This window comes from Notolepis coatsorum, assembly GCF_963971535.1.
Source record: "Notolepis coatsorum genome assembly, chromosome: 17".
Classification (NCBI taxonomy): Eukaryota; Metazoa; Chordata; class Actinopteri; order Aulopiformes; family Paralepididae; genus Notolepis; species Notolepis coatsorum.
This window is the reverse complement of record NC_140181.1, coordinates 100,505,939-100,528,096: the sequence shown is the minus strand read 5'-3', so window position 1 is coordinate 100,528,096 and position 22,158 is coordinate 100,505,939. Positions and strand designations below refer to the sequence as shown.

Here is a 22,158-nt window from a genome sequence, read left to right as displayed (position 1 = left end):
TGGACCCCCTGCAATTTGCATACCGCCCCAACAGGTCCACGGAGGACGCCATAGCCCATGTGCTGCACACAGCAGCATCACACCTGGACAAGAGGCAGGGGAACTATGTGAGAATGCTATTCATCGACTACAGCTCGGCATTCAATACCATAGTCCCCTCCATACTCATAGCCAAGCTCAGGGACCTGGGCTTGAACTATGACCTCTGCCAGTGGGTCTTGGACTTCCTGACTGGCAGACCCCAGGTGGTGAGAGCAGGCAACTGCACCTCCTCATCCATCACCCTCAACATAGGGGCCCCCCAGGGCTGTGTTCTGAGTCCCCTCCTCTACTCCCTGTACACACACGACTGTGTGGCTCAGCGGAGTAGCAATACAATCATCAAATTTGCTGACGACACAGTGGTGGTGGGCCTGATCTCTGCCAACGACGAGAGGGCCTACCTGGAAGAGGTCAAGGTCCTGGCGGGATGGTGCCAGGAAAACAGCCTCTCCCTGAACGTCAGCAAAACAAAGGAGATGATTGTGGACTTCAGGAGGTCGGGGGTCAAGGACTACAGCCCCCTCAGCATCGACGGGGCACCGGTTGAGAGAGTCAACAGCTTTAAGTACCTCGGAGCCTACATATCCGAGGACTTGACATGGACCACACACATTGACAGTGTTGTGAAGAAGGCACGACAACGCCTCTACTTCCTCAGGCGCCTAAGGAAGTTCCAAGTCAGTCAGAAGATCCTTAAGAACTTCTACTCATGTACAATAGAGAGCATCTTGACCGGCAACATCACCTCCTGGTTTGGGAATAGCACTGCACAAGACCGAATCAGACTACAAAGAGTGACACGTTCAGCCGAACGCACAATTGGAGGGGGGCTCCCCACCCTCCAGAACATTTACAACAAGCGTTGCAAGGGCAAGGCTAAGAGAATCATTAAAGACTCCAGTCACCCGAACAACTGCCTCTTTGAACTGCTGCGGTCAGGCAAGCGATACCGGAGTCTCAAGGCGAGCACAGAAAGACTCAGAAGAAGCTTCTATCCCCAGGCCATCAGGCTGCTAAACGAACAATGAACACTACACAACAACAACCACCAAACGCACATAGCACACACATCCACACGCACACACTCACTTTAAACAAACACACTGTAGCACCCACCCCACACACTTTATAGCACACACCCACTTTAAACAAACACACTGTAGCACCCACTCCCCACACTTTATATTTATTGATGAAGGATTGCACTACAACTCGTACACCTTACTGTAAATTGTACCTAAATTGTACCTCATCCCATTTCTGCTTTGCACTATATAGTACTGTACATTAGTACACTGCATAGTATTGTATATTATATGGTAACTCAGAACATTGTACATATGTCTATACCGAACACTGTGACCTCATTTTCTTCTTCTAAATTACATGCTATACTATGTTATTTGATACTATCTTGTCTAGCACAGTCTCTGGAGCGTAACAGTAAGAAGCATTTTGTATGAAAGTATTCTGTACTTCTGTATGACAACTATTAAAGAAACTTGAAACTTGATCTCGTCGGCCAGAGCTGTCACTGCTGCTGACCTTAACAACAGGGTATGTACCAAACCTGAAAACGGAGGGCGGGGTTGTGCAAACTGCAACACAAGCCCCCGCCTCAGCGTTCTCTCCATCCACCTCGACATACGGCACTGCTGTAGCCATATGTGATGATAATCCCAAAGCACACCCGCCGCCATTTGGCACTGGTCCGCCAGGAACCATAGATAGGCGGCCCGGTCCCACCCGCTGTGCGTTGCCAACCCTGGACTCGCCAACCGCGCGAGCAGGGCATCTCGTGGAGCTGGGATATCGCACCCTGACACTACCAACGAGGCAATCGCACCCAAGGAGGGACCCCGACAGAAAGGGCCGGTTTGATACGGGGGAAGCTGACATCACACTGGGTGACAAAAGCTCCCCCACAGAACACCTCCCCGGCATGGATCGCTGAGGAACCGTTCTACAGCTGGACATGCAAGGCGCGAGGTCCCCACACTGCCCGATAGGGTGGGTACCTACACACCGTAGCCCTGCAGTGATATTACTACCACCCAAATCATGCGCGCCTGCCTGACCACCACCGGTCTTCCAGCCGTGGGAGGCACTAACGTGATACCCGGCCTGGCGAGGGCGGGGCTGGGGGAACTCGCGCTGCACACGCAGAACGTGTGGTGTGGGAGCCGCTTGACAGCACAGCATTCTCAGGGACAGACCCAGGCCTAGCCAGCAACTGGGTGTCAGCCCCTGTCCCCATGAGAAGCGAAATGTGGGGCCGCTTGTGCTTCACTGAAGGCACGCGGCCCGCAGCCAAAGGGATCAAATCAGAGCCCGTATCCCGCTGGTGTTGGGGGGGGAGTGACCGGAGAGCGAGCTAGACACAGCTAGACAGCGACGGTTTTTTAGGGCGTGCTCATCTAATGTAGCCGATCCCTCGGCCGCCAAGGCTGTCGGCCTTGTGATCACCTGTTTTCTTTGTGTCCAGGGTACCACAGGCGGGGGAAACATGGCCGCGCCCTCACCTCTGGCTGCGAGGTGTGAGGCGGTGTGGGGCCTAGGTCAAATACCGCCCGCGCTCCTGCGGAAAGACCAAAGTCCCTCTGCGGAGAGGGGAGCCCTGAGGAGGGAAAAACCTTCTCTCCTCCTCAAGGGGAGACTGATCCAACCAAAGATGTCTGTAAACAAGCATTGACAGCATCCTAGCCCGCCCTGCGGTTATAGCTTGTTGCTAGGTCAAAAGCTAATAACCTCAAAACCTTGCGCGATGTTTCGACGTCGGCTGGCCCTAAGGCCCCACTACCCGACACCATTTTAAATATCTTGGCCTGTGGCTCGACGAGAAATTAACATTTAAGTTCCATGTGGAAAATCTTGCCACTAAACTGCGACAGAAAATTGGTTTCCTGTACAGAAACAGATCCAATTTTCCTCTATTTAGTAGAAAAAGAATTGTGGAATCAGTCTTCTTATCAGTTTTGGACTATGGTGATGTAATTTATAGGCATGCTGCGGCATCAACTCTTAAACCTCTGGATTCTGCATATCACTCAGCTCTCAGATTTATAACTGGTGACAGATATGATACTCACCATTGTGTCCTGTATGATAGGGTGGGTTGGCCTTCTCTTGCAGAAAGGCGCAACAAACACTGGTATTTATTTATTTTTAAAGCCCTTATTGGTAAACAACCTGTTTATATCTCCTCACTGTTAAATTGGAATATTGGAACCTATTCAACTCGATCGAATGACTGGATGGTTCTTAGGGTTCCTCAGATTTGTTCTGAGCTAGGGAAGTCAGCCTTTTCCTGTGATGCCTCTAACTCATGGAATGTCCTTCAACTCACGCTAAAATTGGAGGTTCTCCCTTCCCTTGGAATGTTTAAATGTATGATTTCAGACCATTGTGTGACTACCTGTAACTGTTTTAGTTGATATTTTAAAATTATTTTTAAACGTTTTTAATTTGTTTTACTCTGGTGTTTAAATTTCTGTGAATATTGTTTTTATTATGTACTGTACAATCGTCGTTTCTGTAAATGAGGGAAACCTCAGATGCTTACGATTTTAAATAAAGGTTGAAATGAATTTTTTTTGACAGAAAAAAACAGCAATTCGAACAAAGTTGCTAGTCGCTGCTAATTCTATACCGCAGCGGTATAGGCTTTAACAGCCCACCAGCCACCTGCCGGGCCGACTCGCCTCATGGCGTCGGCCGGGGCGGGACACCGTTCCACCATGTCAGAGGCAAAGGACTGATGCCACCTGCTTCACAAGCACGGAGCACCAGTGGTGGCTGCAGACAAAAGACTACTACTAGTGAAGCACTGTGGTGTGCACCCATGAAGGGGTAAATGAATAAATGAACGAAAACTCCACTAACACACTGCAGAATGGGCTAGCCCATACACACAATTGTTAAGGGGATGCAGACCAGAGAAAACACCAGTCCCGCACACAATTCATAGATTCAGCCCATCCACCCATGAAAATGGTAAACAAGCCCCTGTTAAACCCCCAACATTAGACACCGATTGACCCATCAGCATGAATGGTTAAGAGGAGGGAAGACCTTTTAGAAAAGACAGCCCTCACTCACACCAGCACGTGACATATGCGAGAATAGACAACTTTTTGATGATAACGGGGGACAGTTACAGGGTACGGGAGAGCAGAATAGGAGTAGCGGACATATCGGATCACAGTGCCATATATCTGACAGTAGATCTAGAAGGGAGACGGAGGAACACGATCTGGAGACTAAATGTAGGAATATTAAATAACAAGGGGGTGGTGAGTCAGATCAAGGAGGAGATAGCCAGGTATAAGGAAGAAAATGACAACGGGCGGTAGATCCGAACATTCTATGGGACACACTGAAGGTGGTGATAAGGGGGAAATTGATGGAGAAGACAGCAATGCTGAAGAAGGCCAGAACGGAGACATATCACAATCTGATAGGGAAGCTGAAGAAGCTAGAGGGGAGACACCAGATATCAAAAGAACCGGAAACGCTCGGAGAAATCAAAGAAGTAAAGGCCAGGATAAATAGGGAATTATTGACGGAAATAGAAAAGAAAGCAAGATTCATGAAACAAACGTACTATGAAGGGGGACCAAAAGCGACCAGACTGTTGGCCAGGAGAATTAGGGCGCAACAGAAGTTGAACACGATACACACAATAAGGGATACAAAGACTAATGAAATATTGAGAGACCCAGCTGAAATAGAGAGGATATTTAGAGAATACTATGAGAAACTATACACACAGCCAAAAGCAGCGGGAGAAGAGGAAATAGAAGCATATCTGGAGAAGCTAGAGTTACCATCGATAGGGAAAGAACAGAATGAAGAATTAAATAAAATAATTACGGAACGAGAACTGGAAGAGGCAATTAGTAGAGCTAAAAACAACAAAATCTCCGGGGAGCGACGGATTCCCATCGGAATTCTACAAGACATTTAGAACGGAATTAGCACCCATGTTAGGGGCGGCGTTCAGACACACGATGGAAGAGGGCAAAATGCCCCCCTCGTGGAAGGAAGCCATAATCACCACGATACCGAAGGAAGGGAAGGATAGAGAATTATGTAGTAGTTTCAGACCTGTGTCCATACTCAACGTGGATTACAAGATGTATACATCGATAATATCAAAGAGATTTGAGACGTTTATGCCAGACATTATAGATGAAGATCAAACTGGATTTATTAAAGGGAGACAGACACAGGACAACGTGAGAAAGACATTACACATAGTAGAGGAGATACAAAAACAAGGAGGTAGCGCGGTACTGATTAGCCTAGATGCAGAAAAAGCATTCGACAGTGTGAGCTGGACATTTTTATATAAAACATTGATGAGGTTCGGACTGAACGGGAGGGTGATGAAGATGATCAAGGCGCTATATCAAGAACCGACAGCGAGGGTTAAGGTGAATGGCAGCCTGACGGATAGAATCAGATTAGAGAGGGCTACCAGACAGGGATGTTGTCTCTCACCAACGCTCTTCGCCGTTTTCATAGAACCACTGGCACAACTATGGCACACAGACCGAGGACATTAAGGGAGTAAGGATAAAGGGAACGGAATATAAACTAGGCCTATTTGCGGACAACGTGATAGTATATGAGGCAACCAGACAAGAGCTTCCCGGCACTGATGGATCTACTGAAGGAATATGGCCACTACTCAGGATACAAACTAAACGTGACAAAGACACAGACCTTAGCATGGAACTATACCCCAACGACGGAAATTAGGGAACAGTACGGGATAAGATGGGACATGGACAAGATTAAATACTTAGGGGTGAACATCACGAGAGGGGTGGGGAAACTGTTTGAGGCGAACTATACACAGATAAATCAGAACATCAAGAGAGACTTAGAGAGATGGACAGTAATGCCCTTGGACTTCAATTCAAGAATAGAGGTCATTAAAATGAATATACTATCAAGGTTACTGTACCTATTCCAGTCACTACCGATACAAATACCACAGAATCAATTCAGGGAGTGGGACAGACTGATATCGAGGTTCATATGGGCGGGGAGAAGACCACGGGTCAGATATAAAACACTACAACTACCAAAGGAAGAGGGAGGGATGGCAGTACCCAGCCTACAAGATTATTATTATGCAGCACAACTGAGAGCAGTGACGTGCTGGTGTAACGACAGATATGAGGCAAGATGGAAAGACATTGAAAAAGAAGGGGAGGGATACAAGGTACAAGCTCTGGTGGGAGATAGGGAACTATTCAAAGAAAAAGAGGGACTATTAGATCCAATCACCAAATGCACCTTGACCATATGGAACAGAGTAGTAAAAACACACAAATTGGAGAAGCAGTCAGGGGTTCTGAGATGGGTAGCACATGACAAGAGATTCAAACCAGGGAGGTTAGATCATGGATTCAGAAGGTGGGAGAGGGGGGGGGGGGGCAACAGCGATATGCAAAATGATAGAGAAGGGGGAAATGCAGACACTACAAAAATTAAAGGAGAAATTTGGACTAGAAAACAGGGACCACTTCAGATATCTACAGGTTAGAGATTACTACAACAAAGAAATAAGGGGGGCCAAAGACGAAGAACAGAATGGAATAATCAAGATGATAGTATGGGCATACGAAGGGGGGCAAGGAAGAGTAATATCAGCAATATACCGGGCTATAATGAACAGCAAGGGACACACGACCGATTACATAAGGGAGAAATGGGAGAGAGAACTAGAGATAGGAATAACAGAGAAGGAATGGGGCAACATATGCAAGGTACAACATTCAACAACAGGATCGAGGATATGGAAAGAGTTTGGATGGAAAAACATAATCAGATTCTTTATAACCCCAGAGTTGAAGGGAAAATATGCACCAACACAAAGGGCATGCTGGAGGATGTGTGGGAAGGAGGGAGCAAATCACACACACATATTCTGGGGATGTCAGAAGCTGAAGGGGTATTGGGAGGAGATAGGGGAGACAATGATCAGAATATTAGGATACGGGTTACCACAAACGGGACTGGTGCTTTACTTAGGGGACCTGACACATTCGGCCAGAAAAGCAATAACGAGACTGTGGTACAAAGAAGACCCACCGACAATAGCACAATGGGAAGGAATAGTAGAGGAGATACAGGATATGGAGAGGATAACGCACATGCTGAGGCTACAGGAAGAGAAATTTGGGGAAAGATGGGAAAAGTGGGAGGATTATAAGGGGAACGAAAACGACATCACAAAGGAAGGAACAAATGAAACACAAGAGGGCGAAGGGTAAAGGAGGAAAGAGGTTCAAGGAGGGTCTCTGAACCCATGTCACACACTTAATGTTTTCTAATTTTATTTTTGTTTAAGATATGACAATTGTTTTATGTTTTTTCCACTTCATTATTTATGTATGTGAATATTTGCTTAAGTCAGTATTTTTTATTTTTCGTCTTTTGGGTATTACATTTTTTCTTTATTATTTATGTCTGTTTAATAGTGTTGTTGATGTTATTGTATATGTTGTGTTGTTTGTCTATAAATGTTCAATAAAAATGTAAGTTTAAAAAAAGAAAAAGAAAAGACAGCCCTCGGCGGGGAACAAAGAACGGAGACCCAGCAATGTAGCATTAGCCGTGCGCACTAGGATAGTTGGGAAAACACCCAAAACAGAGTCATGACGACCATGTTTTCCCAAATATCCTGCCCCTCGCGCCAATACATCACACGGCTGTCTCACGGGACAACAAGCAGTATTACTCATGCTAGTATCAATGCCTGACAACGCAGGCCTACCTGTGCGTGATGTAGCTCGACTGCTAACCGTCGTGCGATGTCCCTCGATCCGCTGTCACGAGATGAGGAAACCCAGGACAGGCCCGATGCGCTGTTAGGATGTGCCGAGAAGATTCCAGGGGCTGGTGAACCTCCGGCGAAAACCCAACATTGTCTAATTTCTCCCTGCGTTTCATAACAACTAGTTTCACGGAGTGCACTGCAACGTCCGTGTTGGAAACAAAAAAGAGGAAGGTAGAGTGTGACCATGTCCGGTGTCATATAGTAGGACCCGGGGGCGTGGCCTGGTCACATGCATGTGAGTGCAATTGTTTGTTCGTGAGCACAGTAGGTGCTAGGAGATAAGAGTTATCTCATAATGGCAAAGAGCGAGACGCGATGGCCAGTATGATAATATAACTATGGCTTCAGTGGATAACCCTGATAACCTGCATTTAAGTGATATTTTAAATACAGATACCCCAGTAATAACATTACAATTTAATTCAATACAATTAGGCCTGAAGGAGTCGTGCGTTCCTCCCGGCCACCGGCAATGACATTTTATCAGCCAAATGCGCATCGCAGATGATCTGCACATTGACCGAGTGGAATCCCGTTCTATTCACATAACTGAATTTGTTTATTGATGGAGCTTTGACATCTACTGTACATGGGTACAGTCTATTGCTCCGATGATGTTGGGTAACCTGGCGTAAAGTCCTCTCTTGACCTCGGCCTGCTGTTAGTTTTGATATGGTATTCTCAATGGGTATCCTCCTTATATACAAAGCACTAAATGGAACAGGACCAAGCTACATTGCAAATTCTCTAGTCAACTATGTGCCTCCTAGAACATTGCGATCATCAACTACTGGTCTATTGAAGGTTCCAAGCCACAGTCTAAGGAAAATCGGGGATGCAGCCTTTGCAAACTATACACCAAAGTTATGGAACACACTACCTATGGACATTAGGGAAGCTATATCTCTTAATATTTTCAAAAATAAGCTAAAAACGTACCTCTTCACCATAGCCTTCTAATACAGTCCGCTGTACTGTAGCACTATTTTACTCTGTCCATTCTATTGCATAATTTTACTATTATTTATTCTACTATTCTATTATTGCACTGTATTATTTTACTCTGTCTATTGCTTTTTATTACAGGTTCAAAACTGTCGGGTATTGAACTGTGTGTCAGTGTGTGTATCGAGCAGAAGAGACTGTCATGAGCAGGAGACTACTGTCTGATACGGCTTGCCTTAAAATGTGCATTTGTGGTGTCAGGCAACAGGAGACTGTCATGAGCAGGGGAGACTGTCAGCTTTAATACTGTCTGATATGGCTTGCCTTAAAATGTGCATTGTGGTGTCGGGCAGAAGAGAAGACTGTCATGTTTTGAACTATGGATACCGAACAAAGGTTTGGGATGGCTTTGAACTGTTGAAACAGTCATTCAGAACAGTTTTACCATTGTACGACTTTGAACTGTTGAACAGTAATCCAGAACTATTTTATTGCACTGTAATATATATATTTTTTAATCTATTCTATTCTACAATTGTATTGCACTGCAAAATATATATATATTTTTTTATCTATTCTATTCTACAATTTTATTGCACTGCACTATTTTACTCTGTCTATTTTATCTTGCTCCTTTTATTATTGTCTATTTAAAACTGAATCAAACCATAAACTAGGTGGCCTGTTGGGATGTTAGATCCTAATGTGAAAAACTGTGATTTTATATGTCTGCACTTTGTGCTCATTTTATGCCTGTCTTTTTCTGTTTTTCTGCACTTTGAGCTGCAGTTTCTGTATGAAAGGTGCTATACAAATAAAGTTTATTATTATTATTATTATTATTATTATTATTATTATTATTATTATTATTATTATATGTAGTTGGGGGCTGGGGAAATTATGACATCCAACAATGTCCAATTTGGGTCCCAAATTGCGGTATCAAGGAGAATGTGTCTCGGGTAGTGGACTCTACTTATGTTCTCTCTGCAAATAGACTGCCCTATATATCTCTGAAAACAGAGCAGCACCCTGTAACACGTCTTCCGATAAAGCAAGATAAACCATGCTGAATTCATTCGGAAATACCTATTCCAAATGCTATTTATAAGGTTTGACAATAATTACACTACCGTCTCTATTTTACAATTAACTATAATGAATTATGAATCATACCCAACACGTCGGTGTTGAAACTCTAATGCATGAAAGCTTATTCCGTCTGTGCAGTTTTCCTATTCTACCGCTTGGTGCCATGTACGCACGGTCGGAGCTGTGCGTAGATGTACGCACAATCTCAAGCACACGTTCATTTGATAAATCCCACACTTTGCTTAGAAATGATCATATGCTCGGTTCACGCACATATCTGTGCATACGCAGCATTAGGCTTGCTTGAGATGAGCTAGGCCTGTGCAGTTTTGACCACGGCCTTGCCAAGCGTGTTGCATTACGGTTAGAATGTTGTTCGAATGAAGAGGATGATACTCTTTTGAAATGTGGACGCTGAGGAAGATAACATGGAAGGATAAGATCAAGAATGAGGAGGTACTGAGAAGAGCGGGTATGCAAGGAGGACAGCTGCTGGAGAGGTTGAAAAAGAGAAAGATGGAGTTGTGCGGGCACGTGCTGAGGATCCAGCGGGGATATGTTCAAGAAGGTGGTGATGGGGAAGGTGGATGGAAAGAGAGGAAGTGGAAGAGGCTGTGTAGATGACGTCTGTGATTGGAGCAGAGTGAGAGGCGGAGTCACGGATTTGGAGAGAAGAAGTGGGGACAGAATGGGTTGGAGAGTGATGGGCAACCTTCGGAACAAAGATGCCACCTGATGATTAAAGGTTATGTTAAAGTGGTATGTGGTCATTATGCTGCTCTGATTAAAGGTTATGTTGAAGTGGTATGTGGTCCAGTTATGCTGCTCTGATTAAAGGTCATGTTAAAGTAGTATGTAGTCCAGTTATGCTGCTCTAATTAAATCATCATCATCTTCGTTTTACATCCCTATTTTCCCACTACAGTGAGGTTGGCCAGGCGATGACTCCACGCCACTGGGCACGGTTTTGTGCCATGTCTTCATGTATCTCCAGGTCCCTCATATCATTCTCCACACATCCCCTTCACGTCTGCTTCGGTCTCCCTCTCTGCCTCCGCCCATCCACAATCATCTCCTCCACCCCTCTCAACATCCCCCCCTCCTCCGATCTTCTCACATGTCCAAACCGAGACGTACATATCTCACCTTGAAATCAATTTCCCTGACACCACAGATCTCATCCATCTTGATACTGGCCCTCCCATCTGACTGCTCTAATTAAAGGTTATGTTAAAGTGTTATGTGGTCCAGTTATGCTGCTCTGATTACATCCTCTTGAAGTTGACAGGCTTCAAATGTGAAAGTATATAATCTTCATACATCTTTGCCATGTTTTCTATGCAAAATCTTTCTTTCTTTCTTCAAAGTAACTAGTAACTGATGGGTGCAGATAAATGTAGTGGAGTAAAAAGTACAATATTTCCATTGAAATGTAGTGGAGTGAAAGTATAAAGTTCCTTAAAATAAAAATACTCACGTAAAGTACAAGTAGCTTGAAATTGTACTTAAGTACAGTACTTGAGTAGAAATACTTAGTTATGTATATGGCCACCACAATTTGGACCGCTACGGTACTTTGATGACCAAACAAGACACGCCCACAGACCTTTCATAAGGAATTTATTATTCAGAGATGTATTGGTTTACAATCATGGTATAATATCTACGTTTACAAGCTCAATTAGAGCAAATTCAGCCATGTTTTATGGTTGGGGTGAAAAAGACAGACAAATATAAAGAGGTTACTTCTTTCTTTTCTTCATCAATAGATTATATGTTAAGTACAAATACACCAAATCGTCTTGGCAGTGTACATTTAAATTGTTCAAATTCAACAGTTTCCTCTACAAACAAGGTTTTAGTATAATATGTGAGGAATAACAATATAATCAGGTAGTGAGTCCAAACATAGTGTAAAACTACCGTGTAGGAGGGGGGGGGGGGGGTCTTTCATTATGAAGTGCTGACCATAAATATTCCCTTTCCTTTGGCTTCTCTGCTCAGCATGGTCCTTGTGTGTGTGTCTGTGTGTGTCTGTGTATGTGTGTGTGTCTACAGATATAAAATAACAATCAAGATACATCATGAGATGTTCTGTTTTTGAAGAAAAGGACAAAGTTTCCACAACAGGCCTTCTTGTCTCACTTTTACTGTACACAGAGTACACAATTGAGACCCGGGTAAAATACAACAAAATATCTTAAAAGAATCGCAGATAAATAAAAAATAAAAAGAAATAAAAGAAATGTGTTTGGTTAATGCGTAATGAAGCAGAGTCTTTTGGTAGTAGTAGAGCGACAGCCTCACAGGTCCATCCACGAGGAGAGAGACAGAGAGAGAAAGAGAGAGAGAGAGAGAGAGAGGCTTGCAGTGTGGAGGGGCGAGCGGGACGTCAGAGTCAGAGAGAAGGCATGCGATCCAGCTGCAGGCCGGGCCTGCCGGGGCTGTGGCCGTCGTGCCCCTCGTCCAGGTGCATCTGCAGGGGGCTGTCCTCGTCCGTGCTCTCCGGGTCCTCGTAGGGGTAGTTCTCACAGATCTCCTCGTCGTCTTGCTCCTCTTTGATGCTGTTTTTTTTATGAAAACAAGAGACTGGGGATTAGGATGGATGAATGAATGAATGAAAACTTTATTTAACAGATTGCAGAATGGGTACAATACAGTACGGCTCAATACATACAATTGTTAAGGGGATGCAGACCTGAGAAAGACGTTTGTCTTGTTTCCATCAGGGTCCCCCATTTTCAATTCATATAGACATTTATGACATACACAACATACATGACATTTATGGCATAGGGACATATAGGTATTTAGTACTGATACATTTGTGACATAAACGGTATTCAAATATACAGTACTGTTACCCCTAGATCCTGACAGAGTATATACATATGATGGGGAGGGGACTGTACATTAGGAGGGGGTGGGTGGGTGGGAGAGAAATATACATACGGCGGGGAGGGAATATATACATGCGGTGGGGAGGAGACTGTCTATTAGGAGGTGGTGGGGGTTTTGGGCATTTACGGTGGCCAGTTTCGAATTGCAGCCTCCCGTAGGTGCTCTTTAAGAGCGGTTTTGAATGTGGGCAGGGATTCACATTCCTTTACAGCTTTGGGTATAATTGCGAAACGTGTTTAGTCCCTTGTTTGAGCCGAATCTGGGTTTAACATGATTTGTTGAGCTTCCTCTGGTGTAGTGGTTGTGGTATTCACTGACCTTTGGGAAGTATTTTGACATGTACATGGGCACCCCGGTCGTATAGTGTATCTTGTAGACCAGGCCCATTGCAAGTTGCTGTACTCTGTCGTCTACTCTAAGCCATCCTAGGTTGTCAAAGTGGGCAGGGGTGAGGTGGGTTCTGGGGTTCAGGTCAAGTGATGGAATTAACCCTTTCACTACCACAGGTTAACCGTCTTTAGTGTGGTAGTGAAAGGTTAACCGTCTGTAGTGTGGTAGTGAAAGGTTAACCTTCTGTAGTGTGGTAGTGAAAGAGTTAACCTTCTGTAGTGTGGTAGTGAAAGAGTTAACCGTCTGTAGTGTGGTTGTGAAAGGTTAACCCTCTGTAGTGTGGTAGTGAAAGGTTAACCACCCGAACAACTGCCTCTTTGAACTGCTGCCGTCAGGCAAGCGATACCGGAGTCTTATGGCGAGCACAGAAAGACTCAGAAGGAGCTTCTATCCCCAGGCCATCAGGCTGCTAAACGAACAATAATCGCTAAACGAACAATAATCACTATGCAACAACCATCAAATGCACACAGCACACACACCCACACGCACACACACACTCACTCAAACAAACAACACACTGCAGCACCCACTCTCCACACTTAGATCACACAAACACACTTACACTTTATATTTATTGATAAAGGATTTGCACTACAACTCGTACACCTACTGTGAATTGTACCTAAACTGCACCTCGTCCATTTATGCCTTGCACTATATAGTATTGTATATTAGTACACTGCACAGTATTGTATATTGTATGGTAACTACGTCTACGAACATTGTACATATGTCTAAACTGAACACTGTGACCTCTTTTTTTTCTTCTAATTTTTACTATGTTTTTATTTCATACTTATCTTGTCATGCACAGTCTCTGGAGCGCAACAGTAAGAAGCATTTTGTACAAAAGTATTCTGTACTTCTGTATGACAACTATTAAAGAAACTTGAAACTAGTGTGGTAGTGAAAGGTTAACCGTCTGTAGTGTGGTAGTGAAAGGTTAACCGTCTGTAGTGTGGTAGTGAAAGGTTAACCTTCTGTAGTGTGGTAGTGAAAGGGTTAACCTGCTGTAGTGTGGTAGTGAAAGGTTAACCTTCTGTAGTGTGGTAGTGAAAGGTTAACCGTCTGTAGTATGGTTGTGAAAGGGTTAACCCTTTGGTAGTGTGGTAGTGAAAGGTTAACCGTCTGTAGTGTGGTAGTGAAAGGTTAACCCTCTGTAGTGTGGTAGTGAAATGTTAACCTTCTATAGTGTGGTAGTGAAAGGTTAACCGTCTGTAGTGTGGTAGTGAAAGAGTTAACCGGCTGTAGTGTGGTAGTGAAAGGTTAACCCTCTGTAGTGTGGTAGTGAAAGGTTAAGCTTATGTAGTGTGGTAGTGAAAGGTTAACCTTCTATAGTGTGGTAGTGAAAGGTTAACCGTCTGTAGTGTGGTAGTGAAAGGTTAACCGTCTGTAGTGTGGTAGTGAAAGGTTAACCGTCTGTAGTGTGGTAGTGAAAGAGTTAACCGGCTGTAGTGTGGTAGTGAAAGGTTAACCCTCTGTAGTGTGGTAGTGAAAGGTTAAGCTTATGTAGTGTGGTAGTGAAAGGTTAACCGTCTGTAGTATGGTTGTGAAAGGGTTAACCCTTTGGTAGTGTGGTAGTGAAAGGGTTAACCGTCTGTAGTGTGGTAGTGAAAGGTTAACCTTCTGTAGTGTGGTAGTGAAAGGTTAACCTTCTGTAGTGTGGTAGTGAAAGGTTAACCTTCTGTAGTGTGGTAGTGAAAGGTTAACCGTCTGTAGTGTGGTAGTGAAAGGTTAACCGTCTGTAGTGTGGTAGTGAAAGGTTAACCTTCTGTAGTGTGGTAGTCAAAGGGTTAACCTTCTGTAGTGTGGTAGTGAAAGGTTAACTGTCTGTAGTGTGGTAGTGAAAGGTTAACCGTCTGTAGTGTGGTAGTGAAAGGTTAACCGTCTGTAGTGTGGTAGTGAAAGGTTAACCTTCTGTAGTGTGGTAGTGAAAGGTTAACTTCTGTAGTGTGGTAGTGAAAGGTTAACCTTCTGTAGTGTGGTAGTGAAAGGTTAACTTCTGTAGTGTGGTAGTGAAAGGTTAACCTTCTGTAGTGTGGTAGTGAAAGGGTTAACCTTCTGTAGTGTGGTAGTGAAAGGTTAACCGTCTGTAGTGTGGTAGTGAAAGGTTAACCTTCTGTAGTGTGGTAGTGAAAGGTTAACTTCTGTAGTGTGATAGTGAAAGATTAACCTTCTGTAGTGTGGTAGTGAAAGGGTTAATCTTCTGTAGTGTGGTAGTGAAAGGGTTAACCTTCTGTAGTGTGGTAGTGAAAGGTTAACCTTCTGTAGTGTGGTAGTGAAAGGTTAACCGTCTGTAGTGTGGTAGTGAAAGGTTAACCTTCTGTAGTGTGGTAGTGAAAGGGTTAACCTTCTGTAGTGTGGTAGTGAAAGGATTAACCGTCTGTAGTGTGGCAGTGAAAGGTTAACCGTCTGTAGTGTTGGTAGTAAAAGAGTTAACCGTCTGTAGTGTGGTAGTGAAAGAGTTAACCCTCTGTAGTGTGGTAGTGAAAGAGTTAACCTTCTGTAGTGTGGTAGTGAAAGGGCTAAAGCGGGACCTGAACCACTTATGCGTGTGGCACTTACAAAGCGTGCGGAGAGGACAGCGTGCCACTGCTGTCACTTTGGTATCCGCCCCCATAGGCCATGGCTCCACTCAGCTGCTCCTGGAGGACGTGGGGCAGCGAGGTCAGAGAGATGGAGGCCGGGTGGAAAAAAGGGTTGCTGAGGTCTGGACCCCCGAACTGGAGGAGGAGGAGAACTTTAATTTGAGTCATAGTCGGGTTTCCCACAGACATTGCAAAATGAAATTCAAGGACTTTCAAGTACTTTTCCAGGCACCATTTTTCATTTTAAAAGGGCATTTAAAAAGATACAATTCACTTTTAAATGCGTTAATAAAAAAATAATAAAAATTAAGATGGATCCAATATTTATGGCTTAAAACCAATTTCAAAAACAAAAACAATTAGTTGATTCCGAAATACACTTTCAATGCGAATGGTTGATTTAAATTTCAACTTTTTAAGCAACTTGTTAAAAAATTGGCTGTTTTCAAGGACTTCCAGGCCTTGACTTTTTTGGTTAAAAAAATCAAGCACTTTAAGCACTTCAAGGACCTTGTGCGAACCCTGCATAGTGCTATAGAGCAGAACATTAAAAAAAATCAAGCACTTTAAGCACTTCAAGGACCTTGTGCGAACCCTGCATAGTGCTATAGAGCAGAACATTAAAAAAAATCAAGCACTTCAAGGACCTTGTGCGAACCCTGCATAGTGCTATAGAGCAGAACATTAAAAAAAATCAAGCACTTTAAGCACTTCAAGGACCTTGTGCGAACCCTGCATAGTGCTATAGAACAGAACATTAAAAAAAATCAAGCACTTTAAGCACTTCAAGGACCTTGTGCGAACCCTGCATAGTGCTATAGAGCAGAACATGAGCAGACACCAAAGGTCATGTCAACAAGAGAGGAATCAGTGTTTCTGGAGAAATAGGGTGGTAATAATTAGTCCACTACAGCCGTGCCTTCGTAACAGTGGACTTAACCCCAGAATACTGCTATACTATTACTGTAGTAACAGTAGACTTAACCCTTGCCTCTCCACCCCCAGAATACTGCTGTAGTAACAGTAGACTTAACCCTTGCCTTTATTGTGGTAACAGTAGATACTACAGGGCTAACCCTTGCCTCTATTGTGGTAACAGTAGAGACATTACAGGGCTAACCATTGCCTCTAGTGTGGTAACAGTAGATACTACAGGCCTAACACTTGTCTAGTGTGGTAACAGTAGATACTACAGGCCTAACACTTGCCTCTATTGTGGTAACACTAGATACTACCTGCCTAACACCTGCCTCTCTCCCAGTCTCTCGAAGTCTCAGTTGAATGGGGTTTTGCCAAATACATATTTTCCAAAAAATAGTAAAAATAAATGTTAGCTTCATATGCAAACCCATTTGAATCCAAAGGTGGTTGTACTCATCCAGAAGGCGGTAATTTAAAATGTATGAGGGTTGCATTTTGCACAGTGATTTTGAATGTTAAAAAACAGTCAAATGAACTATATACCATTGAACATTTGGAATTATTTTAAACGACAGCCGTGCTAGATGAGTAAAACCACCCGCGGGATTCAAATGGTTTGCATTTCACGCTAACATATCTCCTCTATAACATCATACGTGAAGAAGGTCCCAGACTTTATAAATTCTACTGAGCAACCAATGTGTTCCAGACTCGTCATAAGCTACAAATCCTAAAGAATTTAAAAAATTGTATACAAAATACGAGACCGTTCCTACGTCCACTCCCTGGAATTTAATAACACACCGTTTTGTGATACGTACAGTGATCCTACCATTTCTACATGCTTCTTATAGGCTACTCTTCATCAGACAGTGTTGATCCAGCGCTCCAATACTGCCTGGTGGTGAGAACTGAGCAAATTGAAACGTATATAGTGCCTGTCCTTTCTATATATACATTACATAAGACACATAGTTGGGTAAAATTCCAAGCATTGCATGGGCTGACTGTCACACTGCCAACGGAGGCCTGTTCTGATTTCCTCCGATGAGGTCAGTGTCCACTTTGCTTTCCTCCACTCCGTTACAACAAGCTGTGCGTTAACACTGAGCCAGGATCAGATCACATTATTATGAGCCAGAGCTGTCATCACAAACTGTGGTGGTTATGTTGCTGTTACGGGGCCTAACGATGTGAAAAAGCAATGGATGAAGACCGAACACTTAAAGGAACACGCCAACTTTTGGGTAAATTTGCTTATTTGCCATCTACCCTGGAGTTAGACAAGCACATGCATACCCTTTTCTTCTCTGTGCATGCATTAGGCTTAGGGAACAGACGCAACGTTAGCCTAGCTTAGCGTCATTCACTGGAAGTAGGTGTGCCAGTGTAGCCTAGTTCCCAACAGTCACGAAATACACTCCAAATACAACTCCAAAACGTTCCTGTAAACATGTTGTGACCTGTGTATTTACCATGTGAAAAAAAATTACATTTTAGTTTGCCAACTCCAGGGTAGATGGCAAATAAGCGAATTTTCCAAAAAGTTGGCGTGTTCCTTTAACTCTCATGTAAGTCTTATTGGATTGTGTCACCATACATACAGGCCTAATGATACACATTGTTAGGCCGGAGCGCCACTCAATCGACTGACCTATCTCAAACCCTGCCCTCTTTTCTTGATCCTACAATCGTAACCGTCGCTTCCCTCGGACAAAACGTATCCTTGGTCAACTAAATAGTCATAGAATTAACTGAATTGATAAACCTGTGAAAGTTACGCATCTCAACTTTATAGTCCTTCAGCAGATTAATGCAATCATGCAGAGATACCTCTTTAAATGTAGTGCCAAAGCATCAGATATATTATATATATTCTTGTGCTTGGCATTTTCTCAGGAATGACTAATTATTCATTCGGCATAAAAAGTGGAGCAGCCCTACATATTTTCCCCAACAACAAAATAAGCCACGGAGCACGAGTTAGCCCTCTCTCTCACCTGGGATACGGAGGCGGCTGAGCTCTGGCCGTGGCGGCTCTGAGAGTTCTTCTGTGCAGATGACCTGTATGGGCAACACATGACGTAATAGTTTTATGTAATGTAGTAATAACAGGGATGGAAATTACCGGTACTATTCCATGGGAGCGAAAGTGACATAATCAAACAAAGCTAGCTGGCTACTGTCATTGCTAACAGCTAACGCTAGCGGACCAGGCTAGCATATTTCCGGGAACAAAAGCATTCATTCTGAACGTTACATCACTGATGCCTGAAATGTGTGAGCTTAGTGAAACAACATGGCAAACGGACAAAACCTTTCTACAATGTAACATCTCTAGTCTTTCTTTCATCACCTTTCTTTTCTGTTTTCCCAGCTGTTAATGGATTGTTATGCTACCTGGCTAGCTAGCGAGCAGTACCCAGCATACCGCTCAGCGGTGTAACAGTTAATAGGATCCCCTCTCAATACACTACACAGTGTAGTTGCTGGTAAAAACAAGGGGAAATAGATTTTTGGAGACAAAACGATATTCGCATAAACTATTCAATAAAAAGAAAATTTAACAACAATTTCAATATTCCAAAATCAATGCCCATCCCTATTATGTAGCCTTCTATTAAATATGAACAGTGTTGTGAAACTGTTTAGATGCAGCTAGACATGTTTTTCTTTACGAGACATGCTTCATAACCTTTCTGACGTCCACTATACTAACAATTGTTGGCAATACTTGCTTCCAATATCTCAATAACAAAAGTGCTTTTTTTCCCAATGGACTGATTTAACTCCCATTTTGGAATAAATCAGACATTCTCCCAAAAATGTGTGAAATAGTCCTTTCATTAAAATTACAATTAAACAGCCGCATTTGAGAGTAAATTATGAACCTCTCAATCCAATAATCGATTATTGGGACACGTCCCCATGAGCTAGTGCGTCAAATTCAATAACAGGTATATATCTGTATGTATATACCTTACCTACTCTTACTAGTTACTATATCTATATCTGTACATATCCCTAGCCTACTCTTACTAGTTACTATATCTGTACATATCCCTAGCCTACTCTTACTAGTTACTATATCAATATCTGTACATATCCCTTACTTACTCTTACTAGTTACTATATCAATATCTGTACATATCCCTTACTAGTTACTATATCAATATCTGTACATATCCCTTACCTACTCTTACTAGTTACTATATCAATATCTGTACATATCCCTTACCTACTCTTACTAGTTACTATATCTATATCTGTACATATCCCTTACCTACTCTTACTAGTTACTATATCAATATCTGTACATATCCCTTACCTACTCTTACTAGTTACTATATCTATATCTGTACATATCCCTTACCTACTCTTACTAGTTACTATATCAATATCTGTACATATCCCTTACCTACTCTTACTAGTTACTATATCTATATCTGTACATATCTCTTACCTACTCTTACTAGTTACTATATCTATATATGTACATAATCCCTTACCTACTCTTACTAGTTACTATATCTATATATGTACATAATCCCTTACCTACTCTTACTAGTTACTATATCAATATCTGTACATATCCCTTACCTACTCTTACTAGTTACTATATCTATATCTGTACATATCTCTTACCTACTCTTACTAGTTACGCTGCTGGCCAGTATGACTTACTACCATAGTGTCTTTATACCAGTATCACTGTACATATTAATACTACAACTCTGTACATGCATCTGATTAGCACTATTACTCAGTGGTACTAATTAGACTTGTGGTGAGGTGGAAAGGCCCCAGGAGGGGGTCCTGCCCCGAGGTTAAACCCACCCGCCGGTGGCCTTCTGGGGCCGCCTCCTGTGGAACTCGATCTCGTCTACAGTCCATACGGCTCCTTTCACGTTCTCCAAGCGGACGAAGCATTTGTGGAGGCTGAGGTTGTGTCTCACTGCATTCTGGAGGAATAAAGAGAAGCAGGATGTCATCAGTGGAGCTTCGAGACACAAAAGAACAACATGAAATTGATCACTGCGACATAAAAATGGTCCAACGCCGAATGCAAACACAAATCCCCTCCTGTGTGATATTTATGGTACTCATTGATATTCATATCCATGGTATCCACGGATACTCATTCAAAGTGACAGTGTGAGGGCGGCTGGGTAGCGCAGTGGACTAAGCACCCGCAGAGACTCTGGGATCTAAATCCAGCTGTCAGCGGTACCTCCGGCTTGGTCAGTCGGCCCTACTAACACAATTGGCAGTGTTAGCGAGTGGGAAGCCGGTAGGGGTATGTGTCCTGGTCGTTGTAAACTGCGACTTCTACTGGTCGGTCGGGGTGCCTGTTCGGCAGGGAGGGGATCTGGGGGAAATAGCGTGAACCTTGAGCACACGTTACGTTCCCCCAGTGAAACTCCTAGCTGTCAGGTGAAAAGAAGCGGCTGGCGACTCCACATGTATCGGAGGAGGCATGTTGTAGTTCTACACCCTCCCCAGGCAGACAGTGGGGCAATGCGACCAGGAAAAGAATTGGCATAACGACTAAATTGGGATGGGTGAAAAAAAATACAGAAAGCCCAAAAATAAATAGAATAAAAAAAATTAAATACATTAAAAGTGACAGTGTGTATACCTTCCACGTAGCTGCATTGCGCCTGAAATATGCAAAGGTTCTTGTGAACCAATTGTATATTTCGTTTAGTGTCAGTTGTTTGTGAGGTGACTCAAATATTGCCTGGAAAAGATAAAGAGAAAATGATCAGATGATAATAATTATAATAATGAAAGATACATTTTTAAACGACAATAGATCTGCCTCATAAAGATCTATTGTAATACAAATATCAATGTACATTTCCATAAAATGTTTATATTTTTTGAAACACTAAAAATGGGAGTACATGAATGCAGAGTGAACAAGGCCTTACCTGTCTTATGAGCGATGCGTATGTAAATGGGGGTCTAACTTCTGTACTTAGGTAGAACTCCTTATTGTCGACCATATCTGTGGAGAGACACACTTCTTCGATCAATATCTAAAATGAACGAAAAAAATACTAACCTTCTTCCTGTCTTCTACTATCGTCCACTCTTCCACTAAAGAATCCTCCTCGTCTATATTACTACCTACTATACTAATGTCTTTACTACTATATGCACTCAACACTGCAGCACCCAAGTTTCAACACTGTGTTTGGTGAACATTGTTACTCAGCTGAAAATGTTGAACCCTTCCTGCCGACTGGTCGTACAGAAATCTCTTTGGGTAAAAGAGTTCAGCTAAATGACCTTAATGTAAATGTTTACTATTGCTTTTCGTCAGATCAATAGCTGAGCGGGACACAACGTCGAGACCTTTTTAAATGATTGACTAGTAGAGGCAGTAAAAAGCGGTTTGTTGATGTTTTGTTTACGACT

At 43.1% G+C, this 22,158-nt stretch overlaps 1 protein-coding gene across 5 annotated transcripts in view; it reads right to left on the bottom strand.

The window, feature by feature from the left end:
• Window positions 1–11,534: 11,534 nt before the first annotated feature.
• LOC311243726 (forkhead box protein P1-B-like) overlaps window positions 11,535–22,158 on the bottom strand; it is a 61,713-nt gene continuing 51,089 nt past the window's right edge. For 4 of the 5 annotated variants that reach the window (XM_084333060.1, XM_084333061.1, XM_084333063.1 and 1 more), the window contains 6 exons: window positions 21,669–21,745; window positions 21,374–21,475; window positions 20,572–20,696; window positions 18,735–18,798; window positions 15,791–15,948; window positions 11,535–12,495 (listed from right to left, as the gene is read on the bottom strand). In XM_084333060.1, the coding sequence (XP_084189186.1) occupies window positions 12,330–12,495; window positions 15,791–15,948; window positions 18,735–18,798; window positions 20,572–20,696; window positions 21,374–21,475; window positions 21,669–21,745 (692 nt within the window). In that variant the 3' untranslated portion in view covers window positions 11,535–12,329. Of the gene's footprint in view, window positions 12,496–15,790; window positions 15,949–18,734; window positions 18,799–20,569; window positions 20,697–21,373; window positions 21,476–21,668; window positions 21,746–22,158 lie in introns of all 5 variants that reach the window. The other variant, XM_084333062.1, reaches the window with a different exon arrangement.